This window comes from Camelus bactrianus, chromosome 8 (genome assembly GCF_048773025.1).
Source record: "Camelus bactrianus isolate YW-2024 breed Bactrian camel chromosome 8, ASM4877302v1, whole genome shotgun sequence".
Taxonomy (NCBI): domain Eukaryota; kingdom Metazoa; phylum Chordata; class Mammalia; order Artiodactyla; family Camelidae; genus Camelus; species Camelus bactrianus.
In genome coordinates, this window is record NC_133546.1 from 1,571,493 (window position 1) to 1,585,579 (window position 14,087).

General features: G+C 53.4%; 1 protein-coding gene across 16 annotated transcripts in view; it reads right to left on the reverse strand.

Annotated features, from left to right (window-relative positions):
- Positions 1–707: 707 nt before the first annotated feature.
- AFDN (afadin, adherens junction formation factor) overlaps positions 708–14,087 on the reverse strand; it is a 122,591-nt gene continuing 109,211 nt past the window's right edge. For 7 of the 16 annotated variants that reach the window (XM_074367964.1, XM_074367961.1, XM_074367958.1 and 4 more), the window contains 4 exons: positions 9,834–9,968; positions 6,538–7,030; positions 3,485–3,569; positions 708–2,668 (listed from right to left, as the gene is read on the reverse strand). In XM_074367964.1, coding sequence (XP_074224065.1) covers positions 2,515–2,668; positions 3,485–3,569; positions 6,538–7,030; positions 9,834–9,968 — 867 coding nt within the window. In that variant the 3' untranslated portion in view covers positions 708–2,514. The remainder of the gene's footprint in view (positions 2,669–3,484; positions 3,570–6,537; positions 7,031–9,833; positions 9,969–14,087) is intronic. The other 9 variants (XM_074367972.1, XM_074367969.1, XM_074367970.1 and 6 more) reach the window with 5 other exon arrangements.

The following is a 14,087-nucleotide window of genomic DNA, read 5'->3' on the forward strand; positions in this document are numbered from 1 at the left end:
AGAAGCCCCAGAACCGAGGGCCTGGAGATGAAACTCAATCAGTATCAACACAGCCTCAAGTTTTTGTCCTCCCAAACTTTAAGTGCCTTTTTGGGCATTAAAATATCCTAGCAGTGAACACTTACAGTTCTAGTATGCTCCCCTCTGGCTCTGCAAGATCTCCCCGCGTCTCTACAACCCTGAGAGACTCTGTACCCCGTGGAAGTCCTTCTGAAACCCCCAGCCCTGGCCTGGCTGGACAGTCCTGCTGAGGCCCCGTGGGATGCAGGTGGCCGTGAGGACGGAGGGCCAGGCCATGTTGCAGAGCCTGCACTGCCAGGCCCGCCCCCACCATGCCCGACATGCTTAGGTCATCACACTCCCGCCACCAGCCACCTTGGGGGCCTCACGCTCAAATCCACCTCGGGCGTCTGGTTTACAGCGGGAGGCAACGCAGCGACAGTGTAGCCGAGAAGCAGCCTCAACACCCCCAGGATGGCTGAGGCACAAAGTGGTCCTGAAAGCCTGGGATGTGCACGTGAGCCGCCACCAAAGGGACCCGAAGCCCACGGGTGAGTCTGTGCGGTCGGACAGACGCCCCACGGCCCGCAGACACTGCCTGACACAGAAAGGGCACTCGGCAGGAGTGAACGAGGTGTGGGGAGGGGACGGGCAGGGGGCTGGTTTTACAGATACCACCTTTGTCAGCACCAGGAAAACTGTGCAAATATGCTTAAATACATACAAAGTTTATTAAAAATAGGCTGCAAATGAAATACAGTAGAAATGGCAAACTACAGCAGTTTTGGTGTTTTCTCCATACAACACGGTCATGAGAAGCACTTTTACACGTATTCACATTTGCTCTAACCGTGCGAGGCCAAGCCCACACGTTTACGGGCTCACAGCCACACACACGAGTATCCCTGCGTGTAAACATTTACACGTGTCTGCACGTCCCGTGTGCTTGTCGTTCTCCACGCGTCAGCAGGACAGTGGCTCCCCTGCACCACTCCCTGCAGGGGAGCGTGGGCTCGGGGCGCCGGCGCTCGGGGCCGCTGCGCCGGCGCGGGGGGTAAGCGCGTGGGCCCTTCGTAAACGCCAGACCCGCTCCACCTCTCCCTCATCAAGGGGAGTGGTGGAAGCGTGCTCCCGAAGAAGCACCTGGCAGACGGGAAGCGTGTGCGCCCGCATTTTAGTGAGCTATCACACGCCTCTCATTACAGTGGCGCCCGAGGCCAGAGAGCCTCTCCCTCTTCTGCCTGAAGTGCACACATTCCCCTCACACGCACGCTTGAGAGAGAAGAACACGGTGCAGAAAAGTCACCTGGACCCACAGCAGGGCTTGTCACATAGAAAACCTGCTCATAATCACAAAGGCAGTTAGCATTTTAACATCACATGATACATAATAAAGTGAGGTCCGTCTCCCCGACACCAGCCACGTACTCACAGCTGAAGCAGTGACAGCGGTAACTAATCATTCAACACATGGAAATTAAATAACTCTACTAGAAAGTGAAAAACGGCCTGGACTGCAGACGAGCGCCTCTTACAGTGTTTCAGTTACAGACCCCAGTGCGGCGGGGCCCCTCCCGTCCCCGATGGCAGACGATGGAGATCTCCCTCAAATTCTACGCTGCTGAGCGACAGCTGTGCTCAAGCGCCGCCCACTAACCTCTCAGGCCTTTTTGTTCCTGTTCACACCGGCGCTGTTCAGCTAACGGTATCCTCTTTCATAGATCCCCTGGAATAGCTGAAATATCTAATTAACTTTCTAACTTAACTGTCATCTTCAAAATCACCAACGGTTTATTGGCATAATAATAATATCCAGTATTTATAAAAATAAAATTTTCTAAGCTTAAACCTTGAAAATCTTCCTGGAGAAAAATTTTTAAATCAAATACTTAAGAGTTGATCCGGAGGGCTGTACCTGTAAGGAACGGGATGGAACTTCTTACTTTCGGGAAGCTTCGGTCTAAGCTGCTTCCCGACTGTGCAGATGAGCCGGGAGGGCCACCACACGCCAGCTCCAGACCACTCCACAGAAGCTGCACGTCCTCACATGGTCCCCCTGGAGATAAAGCCTCTCCTGCAGGACAGTCTGCGGTCGTTACCGAGCAGTGCCAGCCACAGTCTGGGGAGCCCAGGCTGGCCTCCGTTTGACAGCTAAAATAACGCTTTTGAAAAAGAACAGAAGGAGAACTTTTCTGTGCTCTCTGTGGGAGACCGGGAGAAGGAACACCTCATCACACCGCCCTTCTTTCTGTCCCCTTTCAAACCCAGACTCAAAAAAAGAAACTAACAAGAAAGCTATCTTCACGAGAGTCCGATAATTAAGAAAGCAGACAGTGTCTAAATTGTAGAAATGACAGTCTCCTGGTAAAATACAACAGAACATCTTGGAACTGGAAGGCGTGCAGGAGCTATCGGAGGCTGGAAGCGCGCCCCTGCCCGGGGCCCCGCGAGGGCAGGGGAGGCGCCCCTCCCCTGGGGCCCCCCCGAGGGCAGGCGGACGCGGGTCTCCCCTCTTCACTTTGTGCTCAGCTCGTTCTCCAGTTCTGTTAACTTGCGAGAGGCCTTGACTCGATTGGAGACGTCCTGACCTTGAGAAAACAGGCGCTGGCGCTCTCTGAAGGTCAGGTTTTCAGGGGCTCCAGGACCCCCAGGCAAGTCTGTGTCTTGGCTGCATGAAGAGGGAAACAGACTATTACTGTTCGAGATGGAGGCAGCCTGTCAGCAATTAGGTCAGTCTGCATAATGGGCAACTAAGTACAATTCTCTAAGGGAGAGACTCCTTCTTTGTTAAGTTTTGCCATAATCCTCCTATAGTTAAAATTGTTGGGGCTGCATTTAAACTCATGTTAAAAAAGGGCAAAATGTTCCCCTTACTAAAATGTTAACTTTCTCCAGCCGCACCCAACTCTCAAAGAGCCAGTAACTTCAATTTCAGTGAGCAGATAATTCTTAGTAGTTAACTAAACAGTGTTTCAATGAACCCATGTGTGCGAGAGGCAGCCATCCATACACCAGGGCTACACGAGCCCCAGAAGGTGCCAAGGAGTCTGCCGGTTAGTTCCATGTCACTGACGTCACGCCTGTTTGGGCAACGGCAGCTCGGCCTAAAACCTAGGCAAGGGCCTTCAGGGACGACCCTGGGCCAGTGTGCTGTCTGGCAGCACCAGGGTCGGCCCCGTGTGGCCGAGCAGCACATCGGACCTTGTCCTAGACTTCTCCGCCTCCTTCAGTGAAGCGAACAGCAGCACGTGCAGCTTGCTCTGAAGTTCTGACCACAAAGCCTGGCGCCTACGCACTCCCTGAGACGGACCCGGCTCAGCAACACAAAGAGCCTACGTGCTCGGAGGCGCGGACGAGGAGCACCTCCGCTGACAGAGGAGTCTCTGAAACTTCAGTCCAGCTCACAAAAGGTGGTGCGAGAAAAGGAAAAAGCCATCAACCAGGAGGCAGGTACTCGTCCAGCACGACTTCAGCACTTAAGTACCTTTTAGACAGTTTCTCCCTCGGCTCCCGACAGACGTCATGGGCCCCGATCGCTGTTCCCGAAGATCCCATGTAAGAGTCTGGTCCTTTCCCATAAAAGAAAAAGTCCAGGTTAAAGTGCTGCATTATTCCCAAGACGCTACTCGTGATGCGGGCACAGTGCTCAGAGGGGAGGAAGACATCTCTAAGTTCTGGTCCATCGGCTGGACACAGGGCCCTAGGTGGCCTGAGCTATCCAATCGCTACCCTCATAGGTGCTGAGTAACCGGCCTTTATTATTAGAGAGGAAACAGCACAGGTCTTAGTAATAGCCAGAAAGTTCAAATCAGATAAAATGTGTAATTATCATGAATTCAGAACAAAATCCACAGGAGCCTGACCTAAATGGGGAGATAGCAAAATCTTTCAGACACCGCTGACACTGAAAATTTTCTTACACAATCACTGAGAGCAAATGTAATCCAAAGATTCAGAAATAATCTTCCTCTTTTCAGGGCAGCTATGGAATTTTCTTCCCCCAAAATAAATGGCTATAATTATTAAAACAAAACTTTTGAAGAAAATGAGCTACTAAAACCCCGTGGTGTTTGATACTAATGCTGCAGATATACAAGATCACCGACAGAATGAAAAGGAGACGGAAGCAGCACCGTGACCGTTGGACACTTGGCCTTACAGCCTGGCTCCACCTGTGACCTGCCAGCACCTGCGCGTGAGCTACAGGGCCAGGCTGGCAACAGTACCATCTGCCCATCTACTGCAAGAGTTGTTGCAGATGAAAAGATGATGCAGGCAAAAAGCTTTAAATGCATCCAAATAAAGTAACAATGCTACTAATGATACATGATTTAGGCCTCAGTGCATTAAATCAGCACTGCCGTGCTTCTGTTAACTGTGACATCAGTGAGAAATTTCACACTTGGAAAAACCTTTTGCTTATGAAAACATAGGCCAGGGTAGTAAGTGCTCAAAACCCTCGGCAAACACTGACAGTGTTGTGCATTGCATTAAACAGGCCACAAAACTAACACAATATTCAACATCAAATTATCCTTTTCAGGCAAGTCGCATAAAAGTGAGTTTCATGTTTCTCCCCTATATAAAAGGACCGAGGGTGCAGCAGGCGTGCTGGTGCACTTGAGAGAGCTGGGTCCCTTCTGAACAGCCCCTCTGGGCACTGCCTCTGTCCTCGTGACCTAGATGGAAGCACCGCACAGGAAGTCCTCCTCAGCAAAGACTCAAAAGATTGAACAGAAACACACCTCGTTAACTTCAAGGAAATCCATTCTGGGCCTTTGGATAAATTATGTGCAGAGTGGAAAATGTTCAATTTTAACTCAGTTTTTTCCTTCATTTTGTTTAAAAAAATGTTGTGTTGTATCTTTTGAGCTTTGTTTTAAGAATACTTGCTTCTTCCCACTGGTAAAGATCAAGTCTTGAAAATTTTCAGAATTTTTAATCAGAACACCACATACTTTCAGCTGACTGTATATGAAGTCACACTACACACTTCCCGGGTAATTATCAAGGAACTTCAGTGAGAAGCACCTGCAGCGTGCTGCCCTGGTGGGACCCCGCAGCAGCCGCCCCAGTCATGCCTACTCTGCTCCCTGCAGCCCCAGGGGAAGGAGCAAGCCCCGTCTGCAGACGCTGCGAGACCAGAGCGCTCACACCAGAGACAGAGGGGCACATAGCGAGGCGGTGAGATGGTGGGCGGGAAGGCAGAATGCAGACAGCTCTGTACTTTACGAAGAGTCTTCAAGGAAGCAGGAGCGCGCAGGTGCAGGTGTAACCTGCTCCCGTGGGGTACTTTGGTGTGAAACAGAAGAAGGGTTAGTGACGTGCCTGGGAGCCCCAATGGCGAGGAGCAGCATCTCACTGGCGCATCCCTCACCAAACCTCATGTTTACTGGTGTCACAGCACTCATAAAACACCTAGAGTGCAGCCTGCAGTCTGATGCAAGGAAACAGCGTCTTGCTTCAAAACTTACTGGTATTATATTAAAAGTCTTTAACGGTATCACATTCTAGTTATTTACAACAGGAATTTCACGAAAAGATTGACTTTTGGCTTCTGAGTGACTCACCATAAGTCGTTTCTATTAAAATTCCCAAGTGGATCAAGGCTCTGACTCAGGTGGCCGTTTACGTGAGAGCCAATCACCTAAGGCTGACTATTCAAGCACAAGGCCGCTGTGCTGCGCTACGCAGAATTCAGAAGACACTTGTACTCGCTACAAATGACACTACTACGTTTGAGAATGTTTATTACCAGCATTCCAATCTTGTTTATAATGTATGGTTATGTTTTAAATACAACTTTCAGTGCTGAGTACCGCGCGGGACAGCCCTGAGGCACACGGCCGCACCTGCAGTGACTGCGGGGGAGACCTCGAGGCAGAGGAAGCCAACTGGGTCCCACAGCCCAAGCCACACTGAGCCGAGGACACGGGGAGCAGGCAGGGACGAGGGCAAAGGGTCAGTTCACAGGGACCAGGCCCTGGCCCGGCCCGAGTGGGGTAGCCTGCGTGAAGAGCACCTCTGGCCCAGGCCAGTCCCGACTACTCCAACCCAACCACCGTGAGAGGCAGGCGCCACCTTGGAAGGCAGTGCCCCGGTGGCAAATCTGTGACAGAAAGTTGTTAAACTCGTGTTAAATGACCGACACTTAACATGGAACAATGACACTACTCAGAAGAAATTTAACTTCAGACACCAAGATGCGTGAAAAGGGGACTTGTTCAACCACAGGTGAGAATCATCTCAAGAGGCAGAGCATGAAGGCCTAGGCCAACAGTACTTCAGATGATCACGGGGAGCGCAGAAGGGCTGACTGAGGAAAGGGAGCGCAGGAAAGATTCGACGTGATTGGAGCGCTGAGCTTACTGCCCATGAGCCGGAGGGGGAGGGGGACCACCGTGCCCAGAGCAGGGATCACATGAAATCGAATTCCAAAGCAGTGCTGATCAAGGGGCTGCACTCCGAGGAGGGTGCGAGGGCCCGAGACTCCAATCAGAGGAGAGAGGGGGCTCGATCGGCAAGGCAGCTTTTTACCTCTACCTCTGGAGGGACGGTGGAAGCTCGGTTTTTTTGGAGGGGGCGGGGGCGGGCCTGCTCTGTGCGCAGTACTGTTGGCGCTGGCCGGGGGTGGCCGGAATGAGTTGGAGAGGAAGATGCCGTCGGAGGCCGGGCGCGGCTGTGGCCGCAGGGCGGCGGGGGTCAGGTCCCCGAGAGACTGCCTGGTGCTGGAGTGCTTGTCCTGACCTGCTAGGCCGTCCTCCTCCTCCTCCTCGTTGTAAGCCACGAGCTTGGCGGTGTACAGGGAGTCGGGGGAGAGGACCTGCGCCTGCAGGTAAGAGGCGGTGCGCTGGGGCGGGGGCGGAGGCGCGGGCCCCGGGGGCGCCTGCGGGAGCGGCTCGTAGCCCTGCGGGAGCGGGGGCCGGCCCAGGCCCGGCTCCTCGGGCTCCAGCAGCCGGCGCTCCGCCTCGTCGTGCTGTCTGCGCCTCTCGGCCTCCAGGCGGCTGTAATACCCTTCTTCCTGTCGCCTCTGTGGGCCGGAGAGACAAAAGCGCAAAGGTCAGAGGGCAGAGGGCGCCAGGGCCACCCCCACTGGCCTTCACAGGTGGGAAAGGACAGCGACAGGGTCCTCGGGACTGGAGGGCGTCCGCATAACAACTACCGTGACAGCCGCAGCATGTCACCCGAGGCGCCCGGGCCTCGGGAAAACGGTGGTCCCGCGTGGGGCGAGGCGGGGGCGGACGCGTGCGCGCTGGGTCCCCACGTCACTCCACCAGCTTACCCCTCCCTCTCCCTCTGTTTCTGGCAGCCTGTTGACTTACCTGTTCCCCCCGGGGTTACAGACAAAACCAACCACAACTAGGCTACCCCTGGCTCTAGGGCCAGCCCCTCCGAAGAGCCGCCATCCCGCCATCCGTCTGTCCGGCAGAGCTGCTCCGCTCAGCCCAGGCGAGGGGGCGTGGCCCTGCCCAGGCGAGGGGGGCGTGGCTAGGCCGTCTGGCTTATTTCTAGCTACTCGGAGGGAAATTAATAGGAAACCAAAAGCTGTGAAGAACACGACTCATTTTCCCAAGGTGACAACTAACAAATATGCTTCCCCCAGTTCTTAATTTATATTTCAAATCTTAAACTCCCTGTCAGACAGAAAAGCGGAGAGCCAGGCATTAACAGCAATGACAAGATATTCAAGTATATTTACTGTACATTTTTTCTGACATACATCTGCACAAACTACAGTTGACAGTGTTAAAGTTAATTCAACATGAGAAAAGATAACAGCACAGTTTTGTTAAAGATTGACAGACGTTTCAGAACACAAGAGAAAAGTCAGTCAGAAAGGGAATGAAAATCAAACAATAATCCGCCTTGACTAAGAATGTTTGCTGCAGAACGGAGTAAGAACGGAGTACAATGGATTTTAAATTCAGTCAACCGAAGATAACTTTTAGGGGCCCTGCTGCATCAGGATTAAAGTCTAAAGTCCTTAGTCCCCATTTCAGCTTGCATGTTGCGCTTTCTCCCTGCCCCTCCACACGCGTGCACACACACGCAGTGAGGACAAGGGTCACAGCCCCGCCCTCTGCGGGAGGAAACCAGGAGTTAAGGCCAGCCTCAATCACGACCCTGAGCCCAATTTCTCATCTTATCTTCCTACTCTATGTTGAGACATCCTGAAGGAAAACATTTTTATCTTATTTTCTACACAAAATAAGTGTTCTCTTACGGTGAGGAATGAAATCCGGAATGAGCTCGGTGGAGATGTCAGGAATCTCAGCACCACACGAGCAACAGCTGCTTGGGAACATTTTAGGCGGAAAATAAAACAGCGTCTTTCAGTCACACTAAGAGCAGATACAGTTATGTGACTGGAAGTGACTTCATCCTACCCCACAAATGAATGATGCATTTTCCTATGACAAAGCAAACCCATCAATTTTGGACATTCTGTATTAAAAATAGGTTATTCAGCTTCTTTTCATACTGAGCACTCAATTATAGAAGTGGTTACCAAAACACAGGCACATCTGACATTATCATGAATTGTGAGCACGCACGTTGGAAAAAAAATCAAGTAACCCTAGTTCCCCAAGTGGAGAGCACCGCCTGGCCTTGGCACATGCGCTCTGCTCCCTGGTGGCAGCCACTGCCTTCGCTGGGGCCCCACGGGGACATGGCAGCCCTGAGTGCCTGGCCTCGGGCGCACACCCCCGGGACGGCAGGAACACAGACACTGCAAGACCCAGCGCAGCGGCTCAAATTCTGGGAATCTGATCTCCTCAGACGGATCGTGACTTCGCAAGATGCAAGGGGAGCCTCACCCTGAAAGCCCGGGCTGCTTGAGAGCCTCAAAGCTGCTCAGATGCAACCGACAGCAGGGTGGCAGGAAGGGGAAACCTCTGTCAGCTGTGGACATCACCCATCTCAGCCCAGGCGTGTGTCCCTAAGTCCTTCACTCCACTCTCATTTACCTGCATCGTCACCTCGCTCTGTCCATGTGTGCCTGACCACTGTGGACCCCGGGAGATCCTATCACAACCGAACGCTTACCCGAAGTTCTCATTTGCACAGGTGGGTGGGGGGTGCTGGGTACGGGTCACTGGACTATTGAAGAAGGAATAAAAGCCGAGTCTCCCCATCAGAAGCTGTGGCCTCACAGAAGGGAGTGACAGAGAAGGTGGGCTTCTCCCACATGTCGTCCAGTGGCAGGCTACCCTCCCCCACACCAAGAGGCCCCACAGGGAGCTGGCAGCCGCGGTTAGAGTCGGGATGACAGCACTTCTCAGATTAGGTCAAATTTGTTGTCATTTTAAAACCAATGAAAAGGACTACTTGAATCTTACAAACCCACAGACGGAAACTGAGTACTAACTCAGAATATTTACCAGGTTACATATTAAGTTAAAATGTCCTCATGTCATGTTTTTTATTAATGTACCATTGACCAGAATGGCGTGATTTCTGGAAATGACCTATTTGAAATAATGTCAACAGACTGTCTTCCTACGTTCCTGTTGCTTCCCGCAGCCCAAACTCAGTGCAAACACCTGGACAAGTGTCACCTGCACAGTGAGCGCGGGACCCCGCCCAGCAAGACCAGAGCGAGCACCGAGGATGCGGCGGAGCAGGCTCCCGGTTCAGGCGTCCGGGGGGCGAGACCCGCGGACGGGGCTCGGCAGGCAGTTCAGGACAGAGGCAGGGGCCAGACCGGCTCACGTCGTGTCCGGGACAAGCGGGGGTGGGGGGAGGGCCCGGCCCTGCTTTGTCCGCACGGCGCACGCGGACTCCTAGCCCTCCGCCCGCACCCGGGGGCGGCGCCCTCACAGGACCACGACCTTTTCCTCGGCGTCGCGCCTCAGCCGCTCCTCGTCCTGGCGCCGCCGCTCCTCCTCGTGCCGGGCCCGCTCCTCCGCCTCCCGCTGCCGCATCTCCTCCAGCTGCTGCTGCCGCCGCCGCTCCTCGTCCTGCAACTGACAGCGCGGCCGTCACGCGCGGCCGCGGGCACCGCGCAGCGTACACGACAGCACGCGCGCGCGCGCACACACACACACACACACACAGCCGAGGACACCCGGGGCCCGGGGAGGGACGGGGACATGGGACGTCACAGCTCGACAGTTCCACAGGAAGTCACCTAAAACTGCCACCGACGGTGGCTCAGAGCAGGAGGAGCTTGCCCTACACAGTCACATGTCAAACACGATTCCTTAACTTAACAGACCTGGGCAACCAGCCCCTGGGAGTGGACACGGGGAGCCCGGTCTGTGGAACCACCAGACAGACCCACTCAACCACCCGCTCCTCCACCCTTGCTTTAGTTCCCACCACAAAGGTCCAGAAAAATGCTGCCACCCTTGTGGGGTGTGGCAGTGAACCCAGCCTCTCCGTGGGGGTGGGGGGCCTAGGGCTCTCGTGGCAGCACCAGATCCCGGGGACCAGCGGCTGCCTTTCCTCAGAGCTCAGTTTCTAGCCCTCCATCTGCTCCGGCCCTTGGCCACTGTTCCCTCTGGATCCCACCTTGGACTGCAACAATTCCTTCCCAGCTCGGGGACGTCTCCAGACTCTGAGTCACAGAATCTGAACCTGACAGCTGGAAGGAACCTGATTCGAACTTCCTTCTGCGCCAGCTCTGCCGAGGAATCTACTGCTTTGTGTGGACACCTTCGGTGTCGGGGGACCTACCGCCCCCTCCCAAGGCCGCGCGGTCAGGTTTCAGGTGACCGCCAGTCAAGAGCCTTTCTGAACTCCTCACCTGATGGTTCGCTTCCTGTTTTTCATCGCTCAGGGCCTACCTTCTGGAACAATACAGAACACATAACAACACCCCAAACCCGAAGACGCGTCTTCTACCTGGAGGGGCTCTCAGCTCCCCCAGCTTCCTGCTCTCCCTTCTCCACGCACTGCAGGGCCAAGCCCCCTGAGCGACCTGGAGTGAAGAGCGCCCGTGCCCAGAGCAGAGGCGGGCTCTTCCCTGTGGTGCCCGTGCGGCTCAGCTGAGAAAGGGCACCACTGGGCACCCTGCACTACTGGTTCTCAGCACCTGCAGCACCGCACCGCCCGACAGCAACAGGAGGTGGCGCCACATTTCTACAACTAACACAGCCCTGAAGCCACCCAGGTCCGCCTCGCACCCCCGCAGGGCTCCCGGGCGTGACACCCCTCAAGGGTGCCTCAGTATCCACGAATCGCCAGTCTACAAAGCACTCACAGCAAACACAGAAAATGCTGAACTTCTGGATTTGAACCGTTTGAACGTATTTTTTAAAACAAAAACCTAACAACTTCACTCTTGCCTGGTTTCTGTGGAACAAAAACTGTGTCTGGTGGGAAAGTAACAAAAGAACTTGGGTCATTAGGCTTTTTCATGTCAGCAAACAATAAAACATCCTAGAAAAAAAATGAAAATTCCCTTTCCAAGAAGACAAATCAGCTGCGCTCCCTCCTGAGAATACGGAGGTCTAGGCCCAGCAGGAGGTTAGGGTGAGTCGCTTTTAGGGCTTCTGTGGCAGGAGTAGAGGCTGATGACTAAGAATCAGGGACGCAGTCGGGGGCCCTGCTCTGTGAAAGCGCACAGAGGGCCGTCCTCCCTGAGGGACATACAGCCGACAGTGGACGGGCTTGTCAGGGATTCTGGAGTCATCAGCAAAAATTATGAGGAGTAACACCCAAATTAAAAAAAACAGATAAATAAAACAGCAGCTGGTAATATTAAACACCTACAGAAAAGGAATTTATGGAAGAATGTAACACTGCATGAGTGCAGTAGGTTTTCTGTGACCCAATAAAGTACAAACTAACTTCACAGTTATACTTTCCAAACCTAATGGAAAACAAGTTCTCAGCAGGAAGAACAGCATGCACTGAAATAGCCAATTCGTTCTTCTAAGTGGGTGTGTAATTTTAAGAAATCAGAACAATTACAATTCTCATCATTACAGCTATAGAATTCCACCTTATAAATCTATACACAAGCATTTTCTCTTAAAAACCTTCATTCTTCTAAATCTGGACGGTGGTAGGCAAGGAGCCATCTCCTCGTGCTCAGGTTACTGGTTACGATCTTTAAAGTCAGGCAGCTGAGCCGGCACTATTATAATTGAGGCAGTGTCTTCCCACTTCGATAACCTGTTTCCTATATTTTCATTTTTAAAACAGATTGTTTTGTTCTTCAAAAATATGCTGCTTTACTCAAAAAAAAAAAAAAAAAGCATTAATGAGAGAAAAGAGAATCTCTAAATTTACTCCAAGTACTAGCTCCAGATGGCACACTGAGCTACGCGGTCTGCCCACACCTCACAACCGCTGAAGGGCACCAAGGTCGGAGCTGCAGTGACGAGACGGTGACAGACTGTCTGCACTGACCCTGAGGTTCAATGACAGGAGAGAGCTCCCTGTTTTACACCAAGGAGGGTTAGTTACTGCTCTCGAAGCCGTCTTGGGAGAGGTTCTACTCGGGGACACATCTGAATAGATACAATAATCATTCTTACAGAATAATCAAGACACCCCGGACCAAAGGTATTCGCACCAAGTACTGCCCTGGGATTGCAAAAGCCGCGCGGTAACCTTGAACCAAGGTTCTGCTGCCCTGGGGCAGTCCACGTTTCCAAGAAAGGTACTTTCAGATGTAACAAAAGAAAGTATGCTGAGATTTGTTCCTATCTGTTTATATCTTTGTGCCACAGAAATACACTAACTTGCGTATTTAATTTATAACAGAAATCCCACTAAGGGAGACAGGCAGCCCGCCTCACACCCCTGGGGCTGTCCCCGACATAAGCAGGTGAGCTCTGTGTTCCAGCCCCACGCGCAGCCATGCTGGTTTTACTGCGAGCCTTCCTGCTCCTAGAGGGACACTGCGGCTTCCTGCAGGGGGGCGGGGCCTGCCCCTCCGCCGTGGTACTCCCGGCAGAGCGTCTGCCGCCCGAGGCCCTGGAGGCACAGCTCTCACTCAGCTTCCCACGAATTCTCGCTTAAAGTTTTTATAAAGCTTTTAATTCAGCTGCTTCCTTGCCTGGGATGCCCAATTTCCACAGCCCCGCGTCAGGACCAGACAGGGAGGCCGCCTACAGGGTCACGGAAGACACCGCCTCTCAGCTTTACCCAAAGGGGAGGGATTTTTCCCGAGATGTCAGGCCACCCGAGTCGGAAGACCAGCCAGCAAAATGGTCACAAGCCAAAGCTGAGCCAACTGGGAGATGACGAGGTCACATAAATTCCTACTTGAAAGACAGTTCATTCACACAACAGTCTTGTGAGCAGCAGACGTTTCTGTGAGGGGCACTGAATCCAAACCCAGAGGATTCTGGTTGGAGTCTGGACTCTCACTACCTGACTTGGAGCGGGTGTTTCTGAAATGCCAGGCGTGCCCTCCTCGTCCACCCACGTCACAGGCTGTTAGGAAGAGAGGGTCACATGTGCTTACTTGGCCGGCCAGAGCAATGAAGGCATGGGTCCAGTCCCGCCCTGGGCAGAGGACCAGCCAGGTGAGCGGGCAAGGCTGGTGGGGGGGGCCCGGCCCGGGGAGGCGCCCTGAAGGCTCCAGGAAGACTCAGAAGCGAGCGATTCGGCAGGAAATGACGGGGGCTCAGGCTGGGGTGGGTCTAGATGGTCAGGTTCTGAGAAAGATGGTAAATTTCTCCACAGAGAGAAAAAGGGGTTTTGGTGACGAAGGTTTTAGACTGAGCAATGAAGAGTCAAGTGGACGGGGAAGGCTGGAGGTCGTGGGGTGGGGCTGGGGGCGCGTGGGAGTATGAGGAGTCTCGTCCCACCCCAGGGGCCAGACCGATGTGGGTGCCCGACACTGGGGGCCCGGAGGGACAGCCAGGGAGCTTCAGCGTCTCTGCAGCTCGCGGCTCTCACGTGGGAGGAGACCTGTCTCATTCATCCACTGTCACCAAAATTTGTGTGGCTGAGCCTAAGAAAACCCCTACAAAGTGCACAGGAGTGTCGTGAACACGTGGGCACTTGTGTGCACGGTCCCCCTCGTCTCAAGGATGGGCTGGTGCCTGCCAGAGGAGCTTCCGGCCACAGAGCCACGCATTCGGGCCTAACAAGAGCTCTGTGGTGATATTAGTGTTCACTGGAGA